We start from the raw sequence: 26,752 nt of genomic DNA, 5'->3' as shown, positions 1-26,752 counted from the left end.
TCAATCTTTATTTTGTCCTAAAGCAGGAGTCAGCAAACTTCTGCAAAGGGTCCAAGGAAGTACTTTCAGCAACGTGGGCCATCAGACTTCGGTTGCAACTGCTTAACTCTGCCCTCGGCAGAGCAGCCGGAGACCAGAGCCATTTGTTCCAATTGGGAAGGTTCCAATAAAACTTTGTAGAATCAGGCTGAGGTTTGATCTGGCCCATGAGGCCACAGTTTGCCAACCTCTATTCTGGGGACTGCAGCAGAGGGCAGGGAGCTAGCCACCGCACACTGAGAACGCAGCAGGCGATACCGGGCAGGCCCTGGGCCAGCTTCCATGGACACTAAGCACTTAATTAGCAGCTACCTGGTTTTGTTGGAGAAAGATCCCAACCGCTTGCAAGCGCTGGTCCCATGGGAGTTTCAGGAGCCATCTTTTGTAATCAGAGCTCCTGCTTTAGCAGCATGCGCACCTTCTCAGGTCCTTTGACCATCCATGTGGCAAGCGTGGAGCCCGCGGGGCCGAAGGACTGTCTTGGGTGGCAGAGCTGTGTCACGAGCCCAGTCTTTCTGACCTCAGCTTCAGGTCTCTCCCATTGAACAAGCCCCCTTTTACAAACAGGGAGCTCCCCAGGAAATCAGAAGGTATCTTCGCTTGCCCCATCGTGCAAATTAACTGGAGTGTTTCTCAGCGTGGCCCAAAGGTGGCATCAGAATCACCCACTGTGTCAGCCGCAAGTAAACTCCAGGATGAGGAACAGTGCCTCAGTCCCCCAGCCGGTCAGTGGCCTGAGACACGGCTGCGGGGCCAGGGACCAGGGCATTCTGCCAAGGCCTGCATCTCCACAATACCCACAGTAGGGTTAAAGCAACAGACTTTATTGATCTAGCTCTCAAACACTAGAGGCTAAAATTCGCTGAATTCTGACAATCTATGTACAGAGTGCTGTCTGCAGGCCAGGTGGGGCTGGGCCGGTTCGCCCCCAACCACCAGCCAAGTGCAGCTTCCCAACAGGCCCGCACCACTTGCTACCCGCAGCGCACAGAGGACACTTATATACACATGGCCAAACACCCAGGGACGGAACGCCAGGCAGGATGGCACCAGACCAACAGAGAGGCGGAAAGACAGACACACGCAGGGGGGCGGAGACTGCTGGGAAGGCCGGAGGCAGGGCGGGGCCTCAGTACTTCTTCAGGCTGTAGGCCAGGCTGCTGGGGACCCTGGGGCCCAGCAGGGGCGGTGAGTTCCAGACTGCAGAGCTGGTACGCTTGTGGTAGCGAGGCTTGCTCTTCTTGAAGATGTCCTCCAAGTCCAGTGGGAGAATGGTTCCAAAGAGCTCAAGCAGGTTTGGGGGATGGTGGTACTGGTGGATGATGGCCTGGCTTAGCTGAGTGCCTGCAGGGGACGCGGAGGGTCAAGTCACCGCCTTGGGGCTCCTCACGAGCCTCCCCATCCCCTGGCTCCTTGTCACCCTCCTCACCGCAGCCACATCAGCTCCTCTCTCAGAGCCCTCTTCCCTGGAAATACTTTTTTTTAATGTTTATTTATTTTTGAGAGAGAGGGAGAGCGAGCATGCACACAGGGGAGGGGCAGAAGACCCAAAGCAGGCTCTACACTGACAACAGCAAGCCCTATGCGGGGATAGAACTCATGAACCATGAGATCATGACCTGAGCTGAAGTTGGACACTTAACCCACTGAGCCACGCAGACGGCCCCATGAAAATGCTCTTATTGCCTGATCCTACTGCCATGTTCTGGTAGCTTAGCCTGAACACAGGTCCTCAGGGCCATCTCCTGGGCTAGGCAACCCCAACCCCACAACCACCAGGGAGGCACAGCTCCTTTATTCTCCCCATTTAGTAACGGGGACACTTGCCCAAAGGCACGCCGCTCGGGACTGGGGGAACTCCAGAACTTAACATGCTGCCGTCCTTGACTGCTGGGGTTGGCGACTTCTCTCACCAGCCCCCAGGTCCCACGGCACAGGGTGCAGGCTGAGGGGACCCCTGGGCCGATGCACGGCGCCCTGGCAACAAGGCCTTAGGAGGACCCTGGGGGGGTCAGGAGGTGGAATGGGAGCCCAGCACCGCGCCACACGGGGCCTTACAAATGAACACGAACGTTCTTTATCCTAAACAACCATTCTCAGCTGGGTCCTAGTAGCACCCGCATTCCATGGATGAGAACACAGGGAGTTTATGTAAGTTGGTGAAGGTCAACCACCACCAGGTGCTCCGGCCATGCTGACCCCTGCCTGTTGCCACCTCCCAAATGCCCTGATGTCAGAAGTTAAGGGGACTAAGTCAGACTCTGGCTAACGCGGAGTTCAAATGAGGTGACATCAGAGTATGTTGTCCTCTGCAGAGTGCTGACCCCCATGGGGCCTTCTCTGGGCCCTTCTCTCAGGGGGTGAGTCAGCACCACGCCCTGACCCCCAGCTCCGTGAACTCCATAAAGCGCCCACTGTATGCATCGGCCCCGCTCCCTTGCACCCAGGTCTGCGGCGGCCTGCTCACACACACCCGCGCTCCTTTAAATGCTGGGGCTTGTAAACTCTGGGGTCAAATCCTGCCCAGGTGCCCCTGCCTCAGGGCTCTCCTGCCTTCCCTGGCTGCCCGGAACCCCCAGTTCCAGCTCTCGCTGCGCTGCCTAAAACCTGTGACCACTCTGGGCGCGATTCCTACCCCAAACTGCTTATTTGGGTCCAACTCTCATCTGGCCCATTGGGAGGGGTGTAGAGTCTGAGCCACAATTTAATACTTTTGAGAACAGAGGTGCCCACCACAGGCCTGGCCACAGAGAGCCCCCCTTTCCTGGGTGCATCCCAAGGCCCAAGACATGCTGCCAGCCCGTGACTACGACAGCCTCCTGACACCTGCAGCTGCCAGCCGGCCGCCTCCAGGGTCCCAGATGTCACAGGGAGGACACAGGTCTTCTGGGGAACTCTGGGCCCTGCTCACCTCTGGCCCAGGTGGGGATGGGCTTCCGGGGATGGGCCTCGTCATCGGTGGAATCATCACTATTCAGATCCATCCCGTAGTTATCTGGATTGATCTTGGGGGGCGGCCTGTGCCCCTGTGGAGTCATCTGATATGAGGTACAAGCTGGAGACTGGAGAAGACAAACATGGCTGTCAGCTCCCCTCCCCGGACTCCTGCACCGCTCACCGCTGAGGGGCGCTGGTTGCCTCCCCTCATTTGAGGGGGAAAAAAGGTTCAGCAGTTTGCTTTTTAATTTAAAAAAGTTATATATGACTTTGTATTTTCCTTTTTCCTTTTCTCTTTAATTATTTTATTCTATTTAATGTTTGGGAGAGGAGGAGAGAGTATGAGCGAGGAGAGGGGCAGAGAGAGGGAGACACAGAATCCGAAGCAGGCTCCAGGCTCTGAGCTGTCAGCACAGAGCCCGACGTGGGGCTCGAACCCACAAACTGAGACCGTGAACCGAGCTGAGCCGGATGCTTAGCTGACTAGGCGACCCAGGCACCCCTGTATCTTCCTTTTTCAAGTTAAAGTATGTTGCAGACATTCTTCCTGATCAGTGTTTCTCCCTTCAAACAGCTCCAGGGTACTCCCCTGGGGACCTCCCCACGGTTCATATTTTAACCATCCGTTAGAGATGAATATTCGGCTCACTTCCAAGTTCTCAGCACCATAAACTACACTGCACTGAAAATTTTCCATGTACGTTTCATTAACCAGCATTAAGCTGGCCGTAGCCTAAGTGCTCATCAATAAGGGTTTGTTAAAGAAATTCTGGCGTAAGTAACTGGTACACAGCCATCTAATATGAGAGTTACAAGTGCCGAAACACACAGATGTCTACAACTCACTAAATGAAAGGGGAAAATAGGGAGGAAAAAAAAAATCAAGATGCCAAGTGGTATGTTATGGACTAAATGTTTGTGCCCCATCCCGCCCCCCCCAAATTCTTCTGTTAAATCCTAACCACCAATGTGATGGTACTGGGAGGCGGGGCCTTTGGGGGGGATTAGGTCACAAGGGTGGAAGCCCCGTGAGATTAGCGAATTTAGAACAGAGACCCCAGAGAGCTGCCTCTCCCCTTCTACTGTGTGAGGACACAAGAAGACGGTCACCAAACACTGAATCTGCTGCTGCCTTGACCTTGGACTTCTGGCCTCCAAAACGGCTGTTTAAGCCAGCCAGCCTGTAGTGATGTATGATAGCAGCCTGAACAGACTAAGACAGTAGGTGAAAACAGTGCTCATTTAAAACTGCCTGTATGTGTGTGTGTGTGTGTGTGTGTGTGTGTACATGTGTGTATACAGGTTTCTATATGTAAACATATAGAAAAATATACATCAGATTAGAGTTCTCCTCTAAGGGTATCTTTCTTTTACTTTACACTCTAAAAAAGTTTAATTTCTTCTTCTTCTTGTTTTTACAACAAATTCTACTTTTGGAGTAAGAAAATATACCTATGGAAAATGGTGAAACTACTTGGGCCAACTGTATCCTTCCTGGACCATCCTTCACCTAATCTGTACTCCGTGGCTCCAGCCAGTAGGAAGTGAATAACCAGAGCTGCCAGGCCCCCTTCTCCACTTGGCTGCCCGGCCTCACCTGCACGTCCACGGTCACGTTCAGGCCTTTGCTGGCCGCCGCGGCCTCCCTGGCTTTCCGCTGCTGCTCCTCCCGCAGCCGCTCCTCCGCCAGGCGCTGCTGCTCTTCCTGGGGCCCCGTGGTGGCAGCCGGGTATTAGAGACGGTGTGCGGAAGCCCCTTGCCGCCCCCCCCCAACCCCACGTGGCAGGGCGGGCAAGGCTGTGCCCGTACCAGGAACCACCAGGCCGGCCCAAAGCGCCGAGCCGACCCCGCGGGAGCCCCAGGCCCGCTCCCCTTTACCTTTTTCTTCTTCTCCTCCAGCTCCCTCTCCAGCCGCAGGGCCTTCTCCCTCTCCTGCAGCTCCCTGAGGACCAAGCAAGAGCCTGTCAGGCCAGGAAGCTGCTTCCCGAACTGGTAGCCCGAAAGAAAACTCCCAGGTGGAGGAGGGAGCTGCCTCCTGGCGGTGGCTCCGGGCGCCCCTTCCGCCCACTCGGCCCACAGCAGGTGCGGGCCGACAGGGCGCCGCCCAGGCCATCTGGGGAGCAGGCCCCTCACCTCTCGGCCTGGAGCCGCTCCTGCTCCTTCCTGCGCTCGTGCTCCCGCTGCTCCGCCAGCTGCCGCTCGTGCTCCCGCTGCTCCGCCAGCCTCTTGGCCTCGGCCGCCCGGCGCACCCGCTCCTGCTCCTCCTCCCGCTTCTTCTGCAGCAGCTCCTGGTGGCGCCGCTCTTCCTCGTCCTGTGAACGGAGTGCAAGGTCAGGGCCCTCGGGCCAGGCCTGGGCTGGAGAAGCCAGGGACCGGTCTGGGAGGGAGGGAGGAGAGCCCGCAGGGCCCTCTTCCCTCCAGCAACGAAGCCCTGAGCAAGGCGCCGCAAGAAATCTCCAGGAAAAGGCATCTTATGAAAATTGCCTTAAGTTTATTTATTTTGAGAGAGACAGAGTCAGCAAGAGTAGAGGAGGGGCGGGGGTGGGGGAAACAAAGAATCCCCAGCAGGCTCGGCACTGTCAGTGCAGAGCCCGACACAGGACTCCAACTCATGAAACCGTGAGATCGGGACCCGCGCCAAGATCAAGAGTCGGACGCTCAACCCACTGAGCCGCCCAGGCGCCCTGTGAAAATTGCTTTATATGCAACCGCAGAGCCAGTAGTTAAGGGTAGAGACCGGAACCAGACTGGCCAGCTGTGTGACACCGGGCAAGTGGCTTCAGCCCTCTGGCCTCGGTTTCCTCATTGATAAGACAGGAACAACAGAAACAACAGAAACCTCGCGAAGTCGTCGAGTTCGTACACAGAAAACACTTAGTACGGGGTCTCGCACGCAGCAAATGCCCAATAATTTTTGGTTATTAGTAGTATAACCCCCCAATGACACATCTGTGTTCCCTATCGTCCTGAGATAAGACAGCCCCCAGGAAGAGGTAGGCGCTACTCTTACAGGCAAAACATTCAACCCTCACCCCAACCCTGTCAAGTAGGTGGTCCTTGAGGGAATCAAAGCCCAGAAAGGTCAAGAAACCTGCCCAGGATCACCCAGCTAATAAGTGGCAGAGCTCAGACTGGAAGTCTGGCTCTGGAGTCCATACACTTGACCCCTGAACTGCCACCTCTACAGAAAGCGGGAGGCTGGTTACTCTCACCATCCACGTCTCCTGGGTATTTGTTGAAACTCCTTCGGGCTTAAAGCAACAAGAGCCACTGAGACCAACCCAACAATAGGGTGTGCCGGGGACCCTCCGGGCTGAGGCGCTACCGGGCCTTCCCGACCCTTCTTGATGTGCAGGCCCCTCTGCCCACCTGCCCGCGCACCTGTTGGAGCCGCCTGAGCCTCCGTGCCTCCTCCTCTTGCTTCCGGCGCGCCTCCACCTCCTCCATCTTCTTGGCCGCTGCCTTCTTCTTGGCTTTCTCCTCCACCAGCCGCTCCTCTTTGGCCTGCAGGGCCCATCCACATGTGCCCATTAGAGCACCCTCCTCACTCAGCCCTGCAGCGCGGGGCCCCTGCGAACCTACCGGTTCCCCACAGTCCAGGGGAGGGACACCCAGGAGCCACTGGCCACGAGTGGGATCTGGGTGGGGCCCGCCAGGGCGCTGCCCACCCTGAAGCCTGGCCGCCCGCCAGCCGGAGGCGCGCACCTTCTCAGTCTTCTCTTCGATCTGAGCAAACTTCTGCTCGATCTGCTTCTTCTTCTCCTCCTTCATCTGCTCCACCCGCTCCCGGGCCTGCAGCACCTTGCGAAGGCGCTCCTCGCGCTTCCTGCGGACACAGGGCAGTAGTACCTGGGCGGGGCCAGAGCCGGGGGGGGGGGGGGCGAGGGGGGGCCAGAGCCCGGGGGCGGGGCCAGGAGCCACACCACTTACAGCTTCACCTCCTCCAGTCTCCGCCGCTTGTCCTCCTCCACTTTCTGCCTGCGGAGCTGCTCGGCCTCCTCCTTCCTCCGCAGGTTCTCCAGGCGCTGCCGCTCCTTCTCCTGGGACGGGCGGAGCTGGGGTGAGCGAGGCCCTTAGGCCCCAGTCAGGCTCCAGAGGCAGAGTCACCCCCCAAACATGCCTTCCTCCCCAACCAGACTGTGGCCCTGAGTCTTCGGTCCTTCTGGGGACATGCTGAGGCCTCCCAAGCACCCTTGGCTGAGCCCTGCCAAGTTGCAGCAGCACAAAAATCAGGGTTCAAAATTCGATGTATGCTCTGATTATAACTATATTAAAGTGCACCTGGGAAGAGAAGGAAGATTGACATCTGAAGAGAGGGAAAGAAAGCTGTAAAAGTTGTGGTTAACTAAAGGGGGCAGTGGGGACATAAGCGTTAATTTATTATTTCTATGCATTATAACTTTTATACTATGTATACAGCACACACACTTTTAGGTTTCTCAGTATTTGAAAAAAAATAAATATGGACAAATGCTAACATAAATTACTATAGGCTGGTGAGATATGGTAAGGATGGTATATTTTCTCAGGGCACCCGGGTGGCTTAGTTGGTTGAGCATCTGACTTGGCTCAGGTCCTCATCTTGTGGTCTGTGAGTTCGAACCCCGTGTTGGGCTCTGTGCTGACAGCTCAGAGCCTGGAGCCTGCTTCGGATTCTGTGTCTCCCTCCCTCTCTCTGCCCCTCCCCCACTCATGCTCTGTCTCTCTCAAAAGTAAATGAACATTAAAAAAAAAGGATGGTATATTTTCCAAACTTCCTATGATACAGGCACCTAATGATTCTGACAACAGCTTTTTAAAAGTACTAGTTGGTTGTTTAACAGATCTGTGCTGGAACCCTTCCCCTCCGCATGCCCAGAAAGCCCCAGGGGCACAGCAGTGGGCAACCAGAGGGCATGGGGGGGGGACATCAAGCTCTTCTTGGCTAAGGATAAGACTGGCACTTTTCCCCTGATGGCCAGGGCATTGCGGGTGGGGGCTGGGACCTGGGCCAGAGCCCCCCCATCACCCTCACCTGGCTCCCATCAGACTCTCACCTCTGTGCTCCGCCACCCATAGGCCCCTCTCCCTGCATCAGTGACTGTCCATTTCTCCTTGGCCTCTGACCTTGACTGCAGATTTCCCACCTAGAAGTCTGGCCCCACGGGAATACAATCCTAAAGATGGAGAGAAGGGCTCTCTGGTTGTGGGCAAGACACACCTGCTTCTGCCACTGAATGTGGCCATGAAACCTGACTGCATGGAGCGGCTGTATGAGGGTGATGTGAGCAGGCAGACAGGAAGACCAGGCTTTGAAGCATCACTGAGCCAGCAGTAAGTTTACCATTTTCTTCCTCCCTCTAGCCTAAACTCAGTGAGGTCTGACACCACAAAGGGATCTGTGGGGTGCAGACAGACAGAACTCTGGGAAAGACCCTATAATTCTCACTTAAGAATTGGAAAGGGGGAATCTAATGCTCAGAACATGCAGAAACCCCGATTTTAGTGGCTCTTTTCTTCCTCTGCTCGTGCCCCAAGCGATAAACAGCCCAGTGGCAATGGGAAGCAGCAGTTACAGGAACCCACAGAGGCAAAATTCTGGGGGAGGAGGAGCTGCCTCTCCATACCATGGAGCTGGGATCCCCAAAGGTTATGAGTGCTGTGGCTTTTTTCTATCTCCCTGCCAGGTGACCCTAGGTGTGGTCATGGAAGCACGCGTGGAGCAGGGTAACGGAATCCCAGCTTCCCAGCTGGAGGACGGAGAGTGGGAGCCCTGGCAAAGTGAAATATACTAGATGCATGGAGAAAATGACACCCTACGGTTGTTTGAACTCTGAGGCTTAGCTGCAAGCTGCAGATGCACGGATCTGACCATCTATTATACCAAAAACTTGATCCAAAAGCACCGCAAAGACTTTGAAATGTAAACACTGAAACCATGTCCCACAGAAGGAGGGACTGGACCAAACCAGCTGGGCTGCTGTTAGAGCAAGATACCGACATTCTCTCTCAGATTTGAACAACATGTGGCCTCATAACGCAATATTCAAAATGGCCAGGATATAATCGAAAACTACTCAGCACACAAAGAACCAGGAAAATCTCCACTCCCCTGTGAAGGCGCTCAGCAGCCACCAACATCAAGGCGACAGATGTTAGCCTTATCCAACAAAGACATTAAGGCCGCTATTACAGAAATGCTTCAACAGCAATCATATTCTTAAGATAAATGGCAGAACAGAAAATCGCAGCAAGCAGAAGATCTAGAAAAAAAGCAAAATGGATACTTCAGAACTCAAAATATAGTAACAGAAATGAGAAATTCAGTGCATGGGTCCAAGGGCAGAATGGAAAAGACAGACAGATGTCAGTAAACGTACAGATCAATCCATAAAATGTAGCTGATCTGAACAGAGAGAAAAAGCTATGGAAGAGAAATGAGCAGAGAGCATGAAGAACTGTGACAACACAGAAAGATCCGCCACCCATGTGGGTGTCACTGTCACCCACGATGGAGAGGAAAGAATGCAACACTGAAACAGAATTTCTTAGAAATAATGGCTGAAAATGCTCCAAGTTTGGTAGAAGGTATAACTTGACAGGTTCGAGGTCCTCCAACCAGCAGGGGGCCAACTTCCAACCCCTGCTCTCCGGTGGGGAAAGCACCTCACCCTCTCTTCCTGCCCCCCAAGTGCCCACCAGACTCCTGCTTCCAACAGGGCTCAGCAAAACATGTGATATCCCCGAAGCTTGAGTGCTAAAACTTCCCAGCACAGGTCAGAGAAATGATCCTGCACATTGTGAATTTTATAGAAGCAAGATTTGTTCACATCATAGAATCCATGTTTGCCCTCTGCCCCAACCCTCCAAGGTGGGGTGGGTTGTCCCTGCTCCCCAGAGGCCACCATCAAGGCCAAGGAAGCTGATGAGAAAACCAAAAGCTTATTTAGCCCCTTCTGCCTCCAGGTGCCTCAATCGAGCAGTCTCTCTACCAATTACTAAACACTACTTCATACCAAGTCCTGTGTGCTTGATGGACATGACTCTGGTTCACTCATTACTATGAAGGGACCTCTGATCTCATTTTGTAGCCTAGGAAATTCAGCCAAAGATTGGTCAGGAAACTAGTGCGAGTTTCTTTTCTTTTTTTTTTTTTTTAAATGTTTTATTTATTTCTAGGAGAGGGAGAGAGACAGCGTGAGCAGGGGAGGGTCATAGAGAGAGGGAGTCACAGAATCCGAAACAGGCTCCAGGCTCTGAGCTGGCAGTCAGCACAGAGCCCGACGCGGGGCTCGAACCCACGAACCGCGAGATCATGACCTAAGCGAAAGTCAGACGCTTAACCGACTAAGCCACCCAGGCGCCCCTAGTGCGAGTTTCTTAAGTTCCCTGTGATATATGTAGGCCCCAGCTCCTAACTAAGAACTGTCCACCACCACCAGATGCCCTGTGCAGGGATCTGGGCTCCCCAAAGCGGGAAAAGGCGCTCCCTGGACCTCTGGTCATCCCCATGAAGCCAGCCAGGCTCCCATCAGTCTGTATGTGACATGGGAGTTCTCTGTAGGAAGAGCAAGTCCCAAGTCCAGTTCACTGCTGTGGGCCCAGGGGCCTAGCAACTACTAGGTGTGTAGGGCCACACAGCCTGTTTGCTTGCATATTGGAGGGCACGCATTGCCTCGTTCACACACAGGGGGCCAGCCTCCTTGCACAACAGGCAAGTTCAAGACCTGTATGGCTGGCGGCTGAGAAGCCCCTTGATCCGCCAAGCCCCAGGCCCTCGGCTAGAAGCAGAAGCCCTCCTGATAGGCTTCCCCCTTCAAAGCGCCGGTGGGAACAGAGGAATGGAAGGGCTGCAGCCTTGTCACCTGGGAGACCCCAGGTGGCCAAGACCATAGGCTGAGCTGATCCCAGCTGTGTGAGGCTCCTTCCTCAGGGCCATTGGCCCGGCTCAGCTCTGAGGGATCTGAGAAGAGAACAGCTCCTGTGGCCTTCTCTCCAGAGGCCGCGAGTGACAGTTCTACCCCTATCCTACAGGACCCAGCCTTCAACAACGGTTCCTCCCCGCTGCTCTGCCCCTTAAGGCAGTAGCTCAGGTCTGTGACCCAATAATCTCAGTGGCTCTGGGGACCAGAGGCCACTTATCTGTTCTCTTCGCAGCCCCAGACCCTGAGGGGTAGCCCGGGACCGGGGAGGGAGGTGCTGTGGGGAAATTCAAGCTGTGGCCCCGGTAAATAGCAGCAGGCCGCACCCCCTCTGCCTCCTCTTGTTCCAGGGAGGCTCTGAGGTCGAGACTTGTCCTCCTGGGAGCAGAGACAAGGGCAGAGAGGACCAGCCCCGCAGAGGGAGGACAGCCGGAATGGCTGGGCGCCTCCAGGCAGCCACCCCCTTTCCCGGTGCTCCACCTCTGATGTTAGTGCTTCTACGGGTGCGGGTGGGTTTGCGGGAAGAGGACTACAGCAGGTGAGTGCTAGGGGGAGCTAGGTTACAAGGGCAGAGAAAGCTTTACTTACAACGAAGCTGCACTGTGGAGGAGAGGAGACAAGGAAAAAGCCAGGAGTTAATGCCAGGCTTGGGGACGTCCGGAAGGCAGACCACACTCTCGGCGATGCCAGAGTCTGTGTGGGGCCTGTGCCCTCTCATCGGCAGCTCCCCACCCCCTCCCGTCCCACCAGCCCTCATCTTCAGTGAGCACAGCGTCCACGGGTGTCCCTCGCCTTAACTACTCAAGTCTCCATAGGGGGCGTGGGGATGGATGGTCACGGCCATGGCCAGCTATGCCATTTCTACTACCAGCTCAGGGCCCAAGACCCAGGAGTCACGCTGAGCCAGCCAAGCCTCTGAGCTGCTCTGCGGAGCCCAAGAAGCCTGAACAGTCCTCAAACGTTGAGGCAGCCCAAGGCCCTAGAGGCTAGAGCTGGCCTTTAACTGGTGCCAGGTCATGGCTGCCTTGGCCGGACCCACGCCACTCCCAGTAGCCTAGGGGACAAATGGGAGCCCTCAGCCATGCTGCTCTGGCCCTAGCAAAGCACGGCCAGGGGTCCAGACTCCCTCACCTTAGGGTCCATGCGCAGGGGAGTGTTGCGCTTGATGAAGGATTTCATGACACTGCCGCGGGGGACCGAGGTCGGGGTCATGAGCATCTGGTTCCTCTGCACCGTGTGCAGGAAGGTCCGGAGGGGCCGCACCACCTGCGGGGGAGGACCAGGGTAAGGACGCCCGGGCGCGGCGGGGGCAACCAAGGGAGGGCAGAGGCCCCGCTCACCTTGCTGGCCGGGCAGGGTGGGGAAGGGGTCTTGCTCCTGGGGGGTTGCAGCTCCTCGTCCTCCAGCTGCTGCTCCTCGTCCAGCTCACTCACGGCCTGCTTATAGCTGCGCTTCCTCCTGCCACCGCATGGCGGCGTTGGCGTTATGGGGCCGACCCCGTCCCCTCCCCGGGGTCCCCACCACACCCCATAAGAGGTCACCCTGTGGACAGAGCTGGGCCCCGCTCAGAGGGCTCCGGGCGGAGAGGTGCTACAGAGGCGGGGTCTTCCTGACTAAGTGCCCAGTCCTAGGTCACAGGGCCAGGAGGATGCAGGGGGTGGGGTCTAGGACCCGGTCAGCCACTCCCAGGCCGGCTTGGTCTCACTGCAGTGAGCCACCTCCTGCACTGGGCCTCATCAACCACATCCCCACTCTTCCCAAACAAGGACCCGAGGTTCATGCCCTTCTGCGCCCCTCGGAAGAGTCACCTACGCCCTCCTTTCCCAGATGCACACCTGACACTCTGGGGTGGCTCCTTGGGGCCATCTGCTTGGTCAGTCTTGGGCTCTGTGAAGAGAGCAATTTTGGTGAGGCCACGGGAACAGCTTGGAGGGGTCTGGGGAAGGTGTCCCCCTGCGGCAGCCACGGTGGGGGCAAGGCTCTGTTCCAGGCAGGTCCCAAGGTGACCAGCGGCATTAGCCTTGGCACCAACCGGCCCTGAGAAACCTATGGACGTCTGGAGCCCAGCACACAAACCCCAGCCTGCGGACCCCTCACCCCCATGCGTGGCCTTGGTGATGAGAACAGCAGGACAATCCGATGAGGTGGCCCACCCATGCCCTGTCCACCTTTAACACTGAGAGCTGAGGGGGATGTTTCAGGAGCAGAAGCTGTGGAAACGCTAACAGACTCTAACAGACCCCTCGACTGGCTTCAAACTCCCACCCCTCCAGCCCAAGCGGCTGAGGCTGCCATGACAGGAAGAGGGGAGGGCCCCCCGGGCAGGGTCCAAAACGGACTTGACCCCGTGGGGGCATGGGGTCAAGTCCATTTTGTTTCACTGCTGGGGAAAGCGCCAATCTCGCCCCTTGCTGTTTAACCTTGCAGGGACCTTGCAGCCTGCCCGGGCCTACAGTGCTGGAGTGCTTCTTGTCGCGGGCCCCATTGTAGAGCTGGGAAAGCTGTGGACAAAGACTTCTCTGCCACAGTGCTCTTCCCACTGAGGAGACGTGGGCCAGACCCGGGACACGCCTGGCGGCCTGGGGGTGCCAGAGCCCATAGCTCTTCCATCCGCTTCACGCAGGGGACCCACAAAGGTGAGGCGCGGAACAGCGGCAGAGACATAACACAAGGCCAGGTGTTCGCACCCCAGCACAGAGCTTCTCCCACTGCCCCCAGGGGAGGGGCCCAAGTCTTTGACCTGATGGGTTCACAGTCGATATCCCAGTTCAGGCCCCCCAGTCTCACGCCGCCTGGGTTCATACACCAACCAGCTGTGGCCACTCACGCGACAGCTGCAGCTCCAGCCAGACAGTGGGCAATGAAACCTGGACACCCAAAGACCTGCACCTCCACGGGTCTCATTTACTTCTGGCCGAAGAGCCCGGAAACAGGCTTCTCTCTCCCTGAAAGAAAGTCAGGCCAAGGCCACCGAGGCCACCTTGGTCCTGAGTATCTGCACACGGCACGAAGACTCACCTTGCTGTCCTTTGGAGGGCGTTTCTGGGCCACCAGCCACAGACTGCGAGCCAGGTGTGCTAATGGTGATCTTGGTGGCGCTGCGGGGCCACAAGGTGCTTCTGTCTTGCTTGGGACTCTGAGGGGGGAAGGACCAAGGCTTTGGGGTCTGCACCTGGGCCTCATGGGCACTTGACCTGCCACTCCCTGGTCTGCTCGCCTTACCTCTAGCTCAGCCGCCTGCACAGCCTTGGCCTCCTCGCTGGGCTGCTTCTGTTCAGGGCTGAAAGCAGAGAAAAAGGCCATGTGGGACCCGTCCCGCCAGCCTAAGTCCTCCTCACAGGAGCACCTCCCCACTCGTCAGACACCCTGGTCTGGGTCACCAACCCACAGCGCCACACAGGGCAAGAGGTCAGCAGCCAGAGCCAGGGACACCCTGGGGCATCTACGGCCCGCTCAGACAAGGGAGGTCCGCTTCTAAACTTGGTGGCACTCACACCATCGGGGCCTGGTTCAGGATGTCAGCCCTTTGCCAGCTCCGCCCCGAACCCTCACGTCCCAATGGGTCACTGTCTCTTGTGAGGCCTGCTCTCCATTCCCCGGAGGGCCAGCAGAGCCAGCATGTCTGCCCAGTTTCCCTGTCTCTCCATCTCAAGCGCTGACCCTTTGCTCCAAAGCAGGGACAGGAGGGCCCTAGTTTTAGTGATGGCAAGATGTGGCCTCAAGGAAAAGCACTGCTGGCCCAGAGCGAGGCTGGGCTGCTACCATGGAGCAGAAAGCATGCGCAGGCCCGTGCCGCCCCCTTTCCACCATGCAGCTCCTCATGTCCGTAATGGCCCTTTCAAGGGCCTCTGGATTAGACTTCCATGGAGCCCATGCCCCAGGGTAAGGCTTGGAAGACTCAAGGCCAGGCCAGAGCTGTTACCTGTGTCAGGTTAGAAAGGGGGGAGGAGTGGCTGCAGCAGTAGGCAGTCCCCACAGGAAGGAAGGCACAGGCACAGGAAATGCCTCCACTCCTGCAACTCAGCTAGGGAGGAATCCATGTGCCCTGCCCAGCACTGGAAAGGTCCCCAAGACCTGGAACTGAACTCACCCAACTTTCTGGGGCACCTCAACATTCAGGAGCCTCTCCAGGTAACTGTGACCTGAGGGAAAAACAAAGGAACGGATGATGCCTCAGAAACTGGCCAGGTGTCACTCCAGGTGGTTCAGGGAGCTACATGCTGCTTGGAGCTTGGCCGCTCTTCATCAACAGCCAGACCGTCTGCACCCCAGACACCCCTGCTTCACCGGACACAGGCCCTCTCCACCCCACAGGACCCCCCTTCACCAGGCATGCACCCTCTCCACCCCAGAGACCCCCTCCCCTCACGGACACAGGCCCTCTCCACCCCAGAGACCACCCCCCCTTCACCAGACACGGACCCTCTCCACCCCACAGACCCTCCTTCACCAGACTCAGGTCCTCTCCACCCGAGACATCCCCCTTTACCAGGCACGGGCCCTCTCCACCCCACAGACCCCCTCCCTTTACCAGGCACGGGCCCTCTCNCCCCCTTTACCAGGCACGGGCCCTCTCCACCCCACAGACCCCCTCCCTTTACCAGGCACGGGCCCTCTCCACCCCACAGACCCCTCCCCTTCACCGGGCATGGGCCCTCTCCACCCCACAGACCCCCCCTCTTCACCGGACACAGGCCCTCTCCACCCCAGAGACCCCCTCCCTTCACGAACACAGGCCCTCTCCACCCCAGAGACCCCCTCCCTTCACCAGACACGGGCCTTTTCCACCCCAGAGACTCCTTGCTTCACTGGGCAGGGACCTGCTCCATCCCAAAGACCCCTCCCTTCACTGGGTGCAGAGGCCCTGCCTGCACTGAGTAAATTCCCTCTGCTTCTAGCATCCTCAATAGAGCTGTTGGCTTTATGTCGCCTATTCCCGGCTGGCATCCTGCCTATCTGATGGCACATCTTGGCTCCTTCACTGGGCGGAATACCGTGGGAAGAAACACAGTGTCTGACTCCAGGTCCCCAACATCCCGCATGGGTTCCAACACAAAGCAGCTTATTCATTCAACAGTTATTCCCTGAGGGCCTACTACATACCAGGCCCTGAGGCCCTGGGGACCCAACAGTGAGCAAGACAAACAGAGCCACTATCTGGTCTACATAACCATCAAATAATCCTGTAAATGACATGTGGTATGTATGATGACAGAAAAGAGCAGAAGATTTTGAAAGATTGTAATAGGGACCCAAACTGGTCTGGAGGCTAGGATGTGAAGGAAGACACAATCACAGACAAAGGGGGAAAGTTGGGAGAGAGAAGGACACCCAGGCCAATGGTTCCCAAAGTCTGTTTTCAGACTCCTGAAAGTCAAGTGCCCAAGATCCTTTCATGGGGTCTTAACTGTTTTCACAACACAAAAAACCCTGACAGTGCAAAAGCAATGAAGCAATTCTAGGTGAGACTCTGAGCACCAAACAGAGGTCGTGAAACCAAACCGGACCCCACACTCAACACAGAAACTTCCAATTTCACTTAAGAATGTCCTTGATGAAAGAGTATAAACTATGAACGTTATTAAATCTAAACTTATGTACTTCCTGTGTGGTAGAGTGGAAAGGATATGCAGTGCCCTCTGCTGTATACCCATGTCTATGGAAAGTGCTCGTGTTTGAATTCCCAGCTCAACTAGCCGTTTTTCTTGGAACGATTTTTAATTGAAAAGGCAATTGACAAACCATTGTTATGCAATCTTGGATATTTGGTAGACATTTTCTTAAAAAATGAACAAAATGAGTCTGTCACTTAAAATAAAACAATAAGGCGGGCCTGGGGGGCTCAGCTGGTTAAGCATCTGACTTCAGCTCAGGTCATGATTTCACGGTTTGGGAGTTCGAGCCCCACATCGGTCTCTCTGCTGACAGCTCAGAACCCACTTCAGATCCTCTGTCTCCCTCCTTCTCTGCCCCTCTCATGCTCACTCTCTCTCTCAAAAATAAACATTTAAAAAAGAACAATGAATAAGATTTTTTATCAATAATAAAAAAATGACTCCCCACCCAAAAATGGAATTTTGAAAACCATGTATCCATTGCCATGAGCTTCTAGCTTCCCAATACCTACAGACTTTTCTAATGAGATGGGAAAACAAATGTGCTCCTTTTAAAAAATAGATGATGAAGGGTGTCGACATTAGGAAGTTGTACATAACTTAGTGAAACAGCATTTTCTTTCTTTTTTTTTTTTTGAAACAGCATTTTCTAAATGATCAATGCATGAGGCTACAAAATTGCATATGGCTAAAAGTTCCATTCAAAGTGCAAGATGGGCACCTGGGTGACTCAGTAGGTTAAGCCTCTGCCTCTTGATTTCCACTCAGGTCATGTCACAGTTCATGAGTTCAAGCCCCATGTTGGACTCTACACTAATAGCAGAGCCTGGTTGGGATTCTCTTTCTCCCCTTTCTCTGCTCCTCCACTTTCCCTCTCTCTCTCTCTTTCAAAAAAAAAATAACATGAAAAAATTAAAAATAAAAAATAAGCACAAGACAGACCAAGGTGGGGCCAATGATAGCTTCTGATTCCACACTGCAATGAAGTGTGGAAGACTCACTTGTGTTGAGTATGTACAAATTAAACTGAAAAGAAATGAATATGCACAGTTATCCGAAAAGACTTTTAAAGTAGTCCTTTCTTTTTCAACTACGTATCTCTGGGGGGCCAAGTTTTCTTTATATGCTTTCACTCAAACAACACAATGCAACAGATGGAATGCAGAATCCGCTGTCTGCTTTCAAGCCACATGTTAAAAAGTTCTGCAAGAAATTAGAAGAGTGCCAGCCTCCTCACTACAGTTTTGTTTTGGAAAATAATTATATTTTTTATTAAAAAAAAAAAAATCTTGGGGCGTCTGGGTGGCTCAGTTGGCTAAACGTCCGACTTTGGCTCAGGTCATGATCTTGTGGTTTGTGGGTCTGAGCCCCCCATCAGTCTCTGTGCTGACAGCTCAGATCCTGAATCCTGCTTTGGATTCTGTGTCTCCCTCTCTGTCTCTCCCCCCTTCACGCTTTGTCTGTGTCTCTCAAAAATAAATTTAAAAAATGTTTTTAAAAAAATTATATGTATTTTTTTAAAGTAGCCTCCATGCCCAGTGTGGAGCCCAACATGGGGCTTGAACTCAAGACCTTGAGACCAAGACCCGAGCTGAGATCCAGAGTTGGATGCTTAACCGACTAAGCTGCTGGGGCGCCCCTCAGTTTTAATTTCTAATATAGTAACTATCAGTGTCTCGAACCCTCACAATCAAAAACTCTTTGGGGTCTTCAATATTGAATTTTTAAGACTGGGAGTAGGTGCTGAGACAGAAAGTTGAGGGCTGCTGGTCTGGGCAGAAGCTCACGAGGCAGGAAAGGGCTGGCTTTTTGGAGGTGAGGCTGAGAGGCAGTTGGGGTGAGGCCAGGCAGTGCCCAGGAGTCTAAGGGAAGGAGGGAAGATGAACCAGGGGCTGGAGCATCAAACCATGAGGCAGAGAGAACAGGAGCAGAGAAACAAACACCCTGCTTAGAGGGGAGGTGAAGCCAGGCCTGGGGCAGTGGGAGCGGGCAGCTCAGGGCCAGGGTCAGGGAGCAGGTGCCTGCTCCCAAAGGTGAGGGGCCAAGAGCCAGAAAGGCTCCCCTGGCCGCCCACCCCAGCTGTTAAACACCCTGCAGCTCAATTCAGTTCAGGGGCAGCCTGGCCACATCCAGACTGAGCTTCGGGAACACAAGCCTTCTTGGGTTTTATCCTTTAAGATTGATGGAGCCTATACCATATCCAAGCATGAAGATGGGTTCTTTACCCACATTCGAGGCAGGTGTTATCACCATTTAACAGATGGGAAAACCAAGGTCCAGAGAATGGTGTGCCCAAGGTCACTGAGGCTCTGTGTGATTCTAGGGCTTAATCACCATGTTTTAGTCTCCCCCCTCCCCTCCCCTCTTCCTCCCACCTCAAGGTGAAGGAGCCCTGGGCTGGGAGTGAGATAGACTTGTCTAGAGGCTCTCTCCCCAGCCCTCCTTCTAGAACTCCAGGCTCAGCTGCTCTGTCACATGCTCTCCAAGGATCAGATTCAGGCCTGAGGTAACCACCAACGCAAGTTAGAAACATCTCAGCCATTCTGAGAATCCAAACATGGCCTGCGTGCCAGGTCCCCAGGCTCCGTGTCCTCAAGCCCCATGACCCATAGCAAGCCCTTCCACAGTTGGGGAAGAAATCTGGCAAGGTGAGGTGCCATTATGCGCTAGACCGAGCCTCACTCCGGGGCACCCCACACAGCCTCCTCGGCAGGCAGCCCGCCATCCGGGAAAGGATGAAACGTGGGGCTCAAGCCCCAGTTTCCCAATTTTGCAAATTCGGTGACCACTGTAAGCTTCCGTTTCCTCCTCTGTCAAGTGGGGGGAAGTCTAACAGGCTAACGGTGGTGCTGCGAAGGCCAAATGAGAACCTAGTGTCTTGTAATTCTTGGAAGTGCCAGGCCAATGTTGACTGTTGTTCTAGTGGCCATTAACTTGAACCCTGGACCTTCCTCTCCATCAGCCACACTGCCTCACCGTCCTCTGGCTGGACCCTGGTGATAGCCCCCTCCTTGGTCTCCCTGCCTCCTTCCCTCCTTTCCTTTTGGCCATTTTTCACACAGTGCCAGGGACCATCAGGGGCCACATCGGCTCCATCAGTGGGTCAAGCCCAGGCCCCTTGTCTGGCACGTGAGCCCAAGATACCTCAGCCCTTGCCATTCCATTTCTCTGGGTCTTCGTACAAGCTGTTCTCTCTGCCAGGGATACCTCTCCCCATAAATTTTCCACCTGCCGCGAGCCTGGTTATTCTTCTTCAAAAGCCTCCCAGCTCTGACCCCACCTCCTCCACGCAGCCAGCCCTGACTCTTAAGGCCGTCTATTCTCTTCTGTGGCTCGTCGCACCTGCTCCCACCGCGACTATGGTGCCCTGAGCTGAGCCAGATGATGATACAAATGGCTAACGGAACAGCTGAGAGCCACAACGAATGTTCTGTTAACCTGCTCAAGGGCACAGGGCAGGTGAATTGCCAAGCTGCCACTAAATCCAGTTCTCTGTCCCTCCAGAATGACCCTTCTGCTCTGACAATCCGCATCTCTTCCCCTCAGTAGCTCCAGACCAGCAGCTTCACTAAAAGGAGGCCACAAATGTAGCCAATCTCAGTGAGCCTCTGCGGGAAGAAGGTGGGTAACGCTGGCCCTGGGTTAAAGGCCTCGGTTTGACCCTCAGCATGACCATTAACCGTAGGGACACTGGCCAACCTCCCTGGACCTCAGTTTCCTAATCTGTAAAATAAAAGGGTTGGGCCAGATTTGCGCCATCCAATAACAATAGACATTAGCTTAAATCTAAACCAAGTAAAATGTAATGAAACTAAAAATTCAGTTCCTTCATCACACTAGCCTCACACTAGCGCATTTGGGGGCTCAACAGCCACATGTGCTTTGCAGAAGCTGTGAGACAGGGCAGCACAAATATGGAACATTTACACCGTCGCAGAGACTTCCAGGGACTGCTCCTTGCTAGAAGGTTCCCCAGAGCCACTCCAGCTAAGCCAGGCACCAAGGACCACCCGCCGCACCCCTATCTCCTGCTGGGCCCCCAGACTCACAGATGATACGGGCAGAGGCAGCTGGCTCTTCCGCGGCTTTCTTGCCCATCCTTCTGCTCGACCTGCGGACTGGTTTCTCCTGTTTGGCCACCAGCGAGTACTTTTGGGCCAGCGAGACCTGGTGGCCCGGGGAGGATGGGGCAATCAGGCTGCGCCGCACCGCCTGCGGGCCCACCCGGGCGCCCGTGGGCGTGGAGCAGTTATCAGGCAGGAGGGGAGCCAGCACCCGCTCCTGCCACGGCGACACTGGAGAGCCCGCCGAATCCTGTGGACCTGGGGAAGCCTGTGCGATCCTGAGCTTGGAAGCGGACCGGCCTGCTCCGACCCCTTGGCCCTTGGGGTCCTGGGGTGTAGCCATCAGGGAGCTCACGGTGACAGACCCCAGTCTCCCAGCCTCCGGCTTCTGGGGTGTCGATTCCTCATCGGATATCAAGATGGTGTGGGCGACGGGAGCCGTGGCTGGAGGGGACGGAGCCGGGGAAGGCGCCCTGGCAGACCTGAGCTGGCCCAGGTGCTGCTCGGCGCTCCGGCGCTCACTGACGCCAATCTCCACCATGGGTACCAGCTGGCCCGGGGCTGGGCTGTTTTCAGGCTCCTTGGTCAGTGCCGTGAGAGACTCAGGGGCGGGCGAAGGAGCTGCCATTGCTGCGGTGGCTGCCGCAGCTGCAGCCGCAGCACGTGTCACCCGGCGCAGGACGGAGCCATTCTCACCGACCACCGTGGCCAACTTCTCCACCTTGTCCTTGCTGCGGAGGTGCCGGGAGCTCAGCTGGCTGCTCCGGGTCCTTCTGCGGGACAATCTGCTGGAGGCAGTGGGGCAGAGGCTGAGACAACCCAACAGGGTGAGGGGTACCCCCAAAAATCAAGCGGGGGGCGGGCACCAGTCTCCCCAGGGGCCACTAGCCTGCATGGAGTATGAACCACAGGGCGTGGAGGCAGAAGACCAGCCGAGACCCCTGGCGGCTCTTCTCTGAGCCTCAGCCTCCTCACCTATAAATTGGGATCATTACCAGACCTCACAGAACCGCTGGGAAGATTAAAGTCATACAAACTTCCCGCTGACTGAGGTCACACTGCGCCAAGCATCTCTTTGGAGGCTCTACTACACAAGATGGCCCTGAGAGGCAGGAACCATCCTCCTCGCCTTAGAGATGGGGAAACTGAGGCCCAGGGGTAGAAAATGAACCCAAGGCCATCCAGCTGTGAAGGGGCAAAGCCAGGGTGCGTACCCTGGACCACCTGACCCCAAGACCCAGCCTCTTTTCCAGCCCATGGCCATTTCCATTGACATTATCAAGTGCAGCCACAGGGGGAGCCCCTGGTTCATATCTCTGGCTGCTTTCATCCACGCAGAAGGATGGATTCTCTTTCTTGTCCCACCTCTGAAAATCCTTCCCATCCTCCAAGGCCCAAACACGCACACATGAACACACACGCATGCATGCACTCTAGGCTCCATGGTCCTGGGTCATACTTCGCCTCCCTGGGGGCATTTCACCCCTCAGCAGGGCCCACAGGGCACCCGCCACTACTCGTGCCGGCCTCTGCTCGCTCCCAGTGATCACCTTCAACTCAAAGTCTCCGGGTGGGCACCAAGCCTCCAGACCCCACCTGCCCAGCTGACCCTCCTCCCACCTTTTCCGGACAGGGTCTCTGTTTTCATCCTGAATGTAAGAAACCCGCCTCTTCTTCCGACGGTTCTTCTGAGAAGGAGTCTTGGGCATGAGCTCGGGCTCCTTGCTGAATTCACTGTTTGGCACAAGGAGAGTGATGTCCGCGGCTGCCGGGGGCCGCCAGCCCCACTCCCCCAACCCAGCCTGGCCCCAGCCCTTTCCTGTCAGGGACAAGTCGAGCTGGGATCACCAGCACCAAGCTCTCCTAGGCCACGTGCGAGCCCCGTGCCAGGCGTGCAGGGTTTCCTCTGGGGGCCGCGGATGGGAGACAAGCCACCAGGCAAGCCTCCGCAGCACCATCCCGAGGGCCTGCCCAGCACCTCTCCTTCCTCTGCCCGTCACATGAGACCGGGCCCAGCACCAGGCACTCTGAGGGGACCCCTGGCAGCCTGTGTGTCTTGCAAGTCAGCTGGGGAAGCTGCTGTGTCTCCACGGCGCCTCCGGCCAGCTCAGCCTCGCCTTTACCTGGTGAACATGCGCTGGGCCTCCTCCTCGATCTCTTCGAGCCACACCAAGTCCTTGTTGTCCACATTGCAGATAAACTCCATGAGCTTCTGGTCACACAGCTCGAGCAGGTGAATGGGCCCCGGGGCTGTTGACCCCATGGTGGCTCTGTCTGGTGAAAGCAGACAAGAGGCGCAAGGGCTCAGGGCTGGGGGCTGGGGCCCGGGGCTGGGGAAGGGCCTGCCGGGCCCCAACGACCACAACCACCCAATACCTGAATCAGTGCCCCTTCCTGCCCACAGTCCCAGAGATGCAGAATCCCTCCCCCCTCCCCACAGGAGATGCAGAATTCCAAATGCCAATCCACCGGCGTCATTTTTGCAAAAAGGAAGATGCCCTTTTCGCTCCTCACACACCTTCGCAACCGGCCCGGCCACCCACAGCACGCTGCTCCCAGAAGTCCACACTTCCCAGCCAATTCTGGTAGCAACAGTCCTTACGAGTGGCCTTTTTGGGGGCTTAAAATGACAAGACATGGCCAAGACAAGCGCTTTCCTGGATAGGGGAGAAACTGCAGCCAGCACAGGACCCCTCTCCACCTGCCCAAACAGATTCTCCTCTTACTACTACCTGTGAGTGAGCAAGGGCCAGACACAGCCACCCTGAGCGACACACCAGCTGACCCCTGGCATCGAGCCAAAGAACATGGGGTCCAACTGCTCCTTCAAGAGGCCAGTGAACACAAGGCTCTGCATTCCAAAGGAGTTGGTAAGAAAGTGGGGGTCCAGAGACATGCTCCTCTCCTCCTAAGAGTCCCCACAACCCTGTCCCTTGAGTTGAAAGTTCCTAGAAATGGATGAGAGCATGAGGGGAGTAGATAAGCAATGTCTTATATTTTATAAAATACAAAATATACAAAACCAACGTCCTCTTTTTTTTTTTCCTTTTTTTTCCCCTCCCCAATGTTTATTTATTCTTGAGAGAGAGTGTGAGCGGGGGAAAGACAGAGAGAGAGAGGGAGACATGGAATCTGAAGCAGGCTCCAGGCTCTGAGCTGTCAGCGCAGAGACCAACAACGCAGGGCTCGAACTCACAACGAGACCATGGCCCGAGCCAAAGTCGGATGCTTAACCAACTGAGCCACCCGGGCACCCCAAAACCAATGTCCTCTTAAAAAACATACAAACACCAAACCCCAACGACTCAGGTATCCTCCTTAAGACTGTTATAAGATCATCATCAAAGCCTCCCCCGCCCTCCGCCCCAGGAAGAAATGTTCATTACAGTCACAGCAGGGGCTCAGTAAATATCCCTCCAGGGGGAATGAATGAGTGATGCTCATTAGTCTCAATAACAGACTGCATCTCTTATGCCCCAGCAGTGAACCACCACCCTGACCTACACCCTGAAAATCAGGAACCATGCTGACAGAGCTCAGCCTCCCACCTAAGACAGAAGCTCCTGGAAGAAGGAGCTAAGTCACTGATCCCTTGACACCTTCTAGAGCTTAATACCAGGCCCTATGGCACCTTCACAAGCCTTCCAGAGGCCTGATTTCCAGGGCACACTAGCCTTTGTTCCTCAAGCCAACGTCTGCCCTGTATCTGGAAATTTCTGTTTCCTATTTGCCCAGCTTACTCAGCACTGGGATCTCAGCAACTCACATCCCATCTGTCAGTTTCAATTCTGTGTGTGGCACTTGGGTAACTGTGTATCTGTTTGCTTACAGCCTGCCTCTGCCCACTAAACATTTGCTCCCTGGGGGCAAACCCTGGTCTGTCTTGCTTGCAGCTGAAAGCGCAGAGCCTGGAACAGTGCCTGGCATAAAAGGATGAATACTTAATGAATTAATTCTATCCGTCAACTCTACACCTAGAAATAAACATCCTACGGGTACTTCTCCTCCCAGGCACACACACAAGGACACCAAAAGAGTTCATTCTGCACAGGTTAGGGCATGCCATATACAGGTTAGATGCCAGGGACAGCACTAATCAGGGTAGGGCCAGTTGGGCAAGGTGGGAGAAGCTCTGGGCAGCGACAGCCCAGCCAATCAGGGGCATGGCCTCTGCTGCCATCCCGCAGCCGCTCTGTCCCAGAGCTCAGCCCTGGCAAAGTGCGGGACCTCCCAGTTCGAGGCCAGGAAAGAGAAAAAATTGTTAAGGAAGCCAAAACCCAGACAAAGGCTCATGGAAGAGCTGCAACAAGCAACAACTGCTACTTTTCTTTCTTTTAAGTATTTGTTCAAAACGGCAAAGTTGGCAAGAGCTTCTTTCACAAAGTGCAAAAAAGTGTTTGGGCTTCGTCCATGGGGACGTTTGTTCTTAGAGACCTCAGCTTGGCTATTTAAAAAGGGTCACTGAGCCAGCCACCCAGGTGGGTCTGGTAAGCAACCCACTTCGGTTCAGGTCATGATCTCACCGTTGGTGAGTTCAAGCCCCACATCAGGCTCTGTGTTGTCAGTGCAGAGCCTGCTTCAGATCCTCGGTTCCCCCCCTCCCCTGCTCATGTGCCCAGGCAGCTCTCTCTCAAAAATAAATAAAACATTAACAAATACAATAAAAAGGGTCACTGTAAGTTAGAAAAGAGGTGTAAGTGAGAAAAGAGGGGTCAGCGTATCAAAGAGGCTCCTTAAAGAAGGAACAGCAAAAAATCTCTTCAGCCAGTCTAAGAACTTGTGTGCACAAACCAGGAACACCCAACACCCCACCAGGAACACCCAACATTCCACCAAGGGAGAAGGGAGCTCACCTTCCCCTCCAAATCCTTCCCTCATACCATACACCAGCTTAAAGGCCCCACCGGCCTCCTTTGCAATGCCTGTTTTTTGAGGTGCAGGAAGTCGGGGACTTAACGGTCTACCACACCTTAGTGAAAAATGGTCATGATCATAAACAGCTGTTCCACTGAGTCCTGTCTCCATGCTCACGTGGGACATCATCCCATTTAACTCTCACTACAACCTCAAGGATACCCATGTGCAAATGAAACTGAGGCAAAGAGAAGTTAAAGTCAAAGTCACCTAGTAAGTCAGGGGCAGGGCCTGGATTTAAATTCTGCTCTTAACAAGCTATATCGCCTGCTCGGTTTCTGACTCCGAAAGGCGGGCGCCGAGTTTGGGCTCCCGGGACCCCCCGCAGGGAAGGCCACGGTGGCTGGATGGGACTGAACCGCTGACAGCGAACGTCCCTGGGGAGGGACAAAATGAGGCGCAGCACTGGCCTCCGGAAATGGTCCATTTAAAACGTCGCTCAGCTGGTGCCGGAGGTGTGAAGGGAGGGTTAAGTGTACAGAAATGCCATCGGGCATAATTCCCGCTTGGTGGGAGCTTCCCGCGCGTCCAGGTCAACAAAGGGCCTCCTAACACGAAACAGGAAGCTAGGCACCCGGGAGGTGGGCGCGGTGGATTACTTTTTCGGAATCTCGCGACCTAGGTGGAGGATAAGGGGTCATTTCAGGCCCGAGGACCAAGGCAGCTCACCACTTGGAAGAGGTGACCCGTCCATTCCCAGGCTGCGGGGCAAAGAGCTGGGTGGGGTGGGGGGAGGTCACGCCCCCGGTCCAGAGCGGGAGGGTAAAAGCTTGCCAACCACCCCCAGCCCGCCGGCGACCCTGCGCGCACTCACTCGATTGCACCGCGTCTCCTGTGTGCTTCTAGGATCCAAGTCCGGCGGCCTCCCTAGAAGAGCCTCTCGCGGGCCCCAAACCCTCGGCTCCGGATCTCCAGGGCTCACCACTCCGGAGAAGCAATGGGGCTCGACAGCGCGGCGAAACCTACGAATTTCAAAACTGAAGACTCGACCAATCCCCAGTAAGCTTGTGTGGACGCTGCAAAACTCTAGACCAATCAGATAAGAGTAAGCGCCAGCCCGGCCGCCTATTAGCTACTCGGGTTGGCAGTCTGCGGGACTAAGAGGCGGGGAAAGGAAGCGTTGAAACTTTAACTTGCTCAGCTTCCGGGAGCGGCGGCAGGCAGGCGGCCGACAGAGGAAGTCGCCCTGGGTGGGGAATGCGCGCCCAGGGCTTCTCAGGCCGGAACTACAAGCCCCAGCATGCATTGCGAGTCCCCGCGGGGCCGGTACCTAGACCCGTGA

The 26,752-nt window shown here is 55.4% G+C and overlaps 1 protein-coding gene across 5 annotated transcripts; it reads right to left on the bottom strand.

Annotated features, from left to right (window-relative positions):
* Nucleotides 1-847: 847 nt before the first annotated feature.
* LOC120246188 (inner centromere protein) lies at nt 848-26,482 on the bottom strand. Of its 5 annotated transcripts, none has more exons than XM_039253581.1 (19): nt 26,285-26,482; nt 22,680-22,830; nt 22,177-22,290; nt 20,542-21,341; nt 14,968-15,019; nt 14,100-14,157; nt 13,896-14,013; nt 12,713-12,764; nt 12,218-12,335; nt 12,009-12,143; nt 11,466-11,477; nt 6,907-7,016; nt 6,682-6,802; nt 6,358-6,480; nt 5,110-5,288; nt 4,855-4,918; nt 4,574-4,681; nt 2,951-3,101; nt 848-1,383 (listed from the first exon to the last, which is right to left on the bottom strand). In XM_039253581.1, the coding sequence occupies exons 2-19, from the start codon at nt 22,817-22,819 to the stop codon at nt 1,169-1,171; spliced, it is 2,670 nt and encodes an 889-aa protein (XP_039109512.1). In that variant the 5' UTR covers nt 22,820-22,830; nt 26,285-26,482; the 3' UTR covers nt 848-1,168. The 5 variants fall into 5 exon arrangements, with proteins under 5 accessions (XP_039109512.1, XP_039109510.1, XP_039109513.1 ...); XM_039253579.1 differs by lacking the exon at nt 26,285-26,482 and adding an exon at nt 26,140-26,165; XM_039253582.1 differs by lacking the exon at nt 26,285-26,482 and adding an exon at nt 23,289-23,321.
* Nucleotides 26,483-26,752: the final 270 nt, after the last annotated feature.

The sequence above is a fragment of the Hyaena hyaena genome, unplaced genomic scaffold, assembly GCF_003009895.1.
Source record: "Hyaena hyaena isolate Hyena2069 unplaced genomic scaffold, ASM300989v1 scaffold_456, whole genome shotgun sequence".
NCBI classification, from domain to species: Eukaryota; Metazoa; Chordata; class Mammalia; order Carnivora; family Hyaenidae; genus Hyaena; species Hyaena hyaena.
The sequence above is the reverse complement of the archived record's forward strand: the minus strand, read 5'-3'. Positions and strand labels throughout refer to the sequence as shown.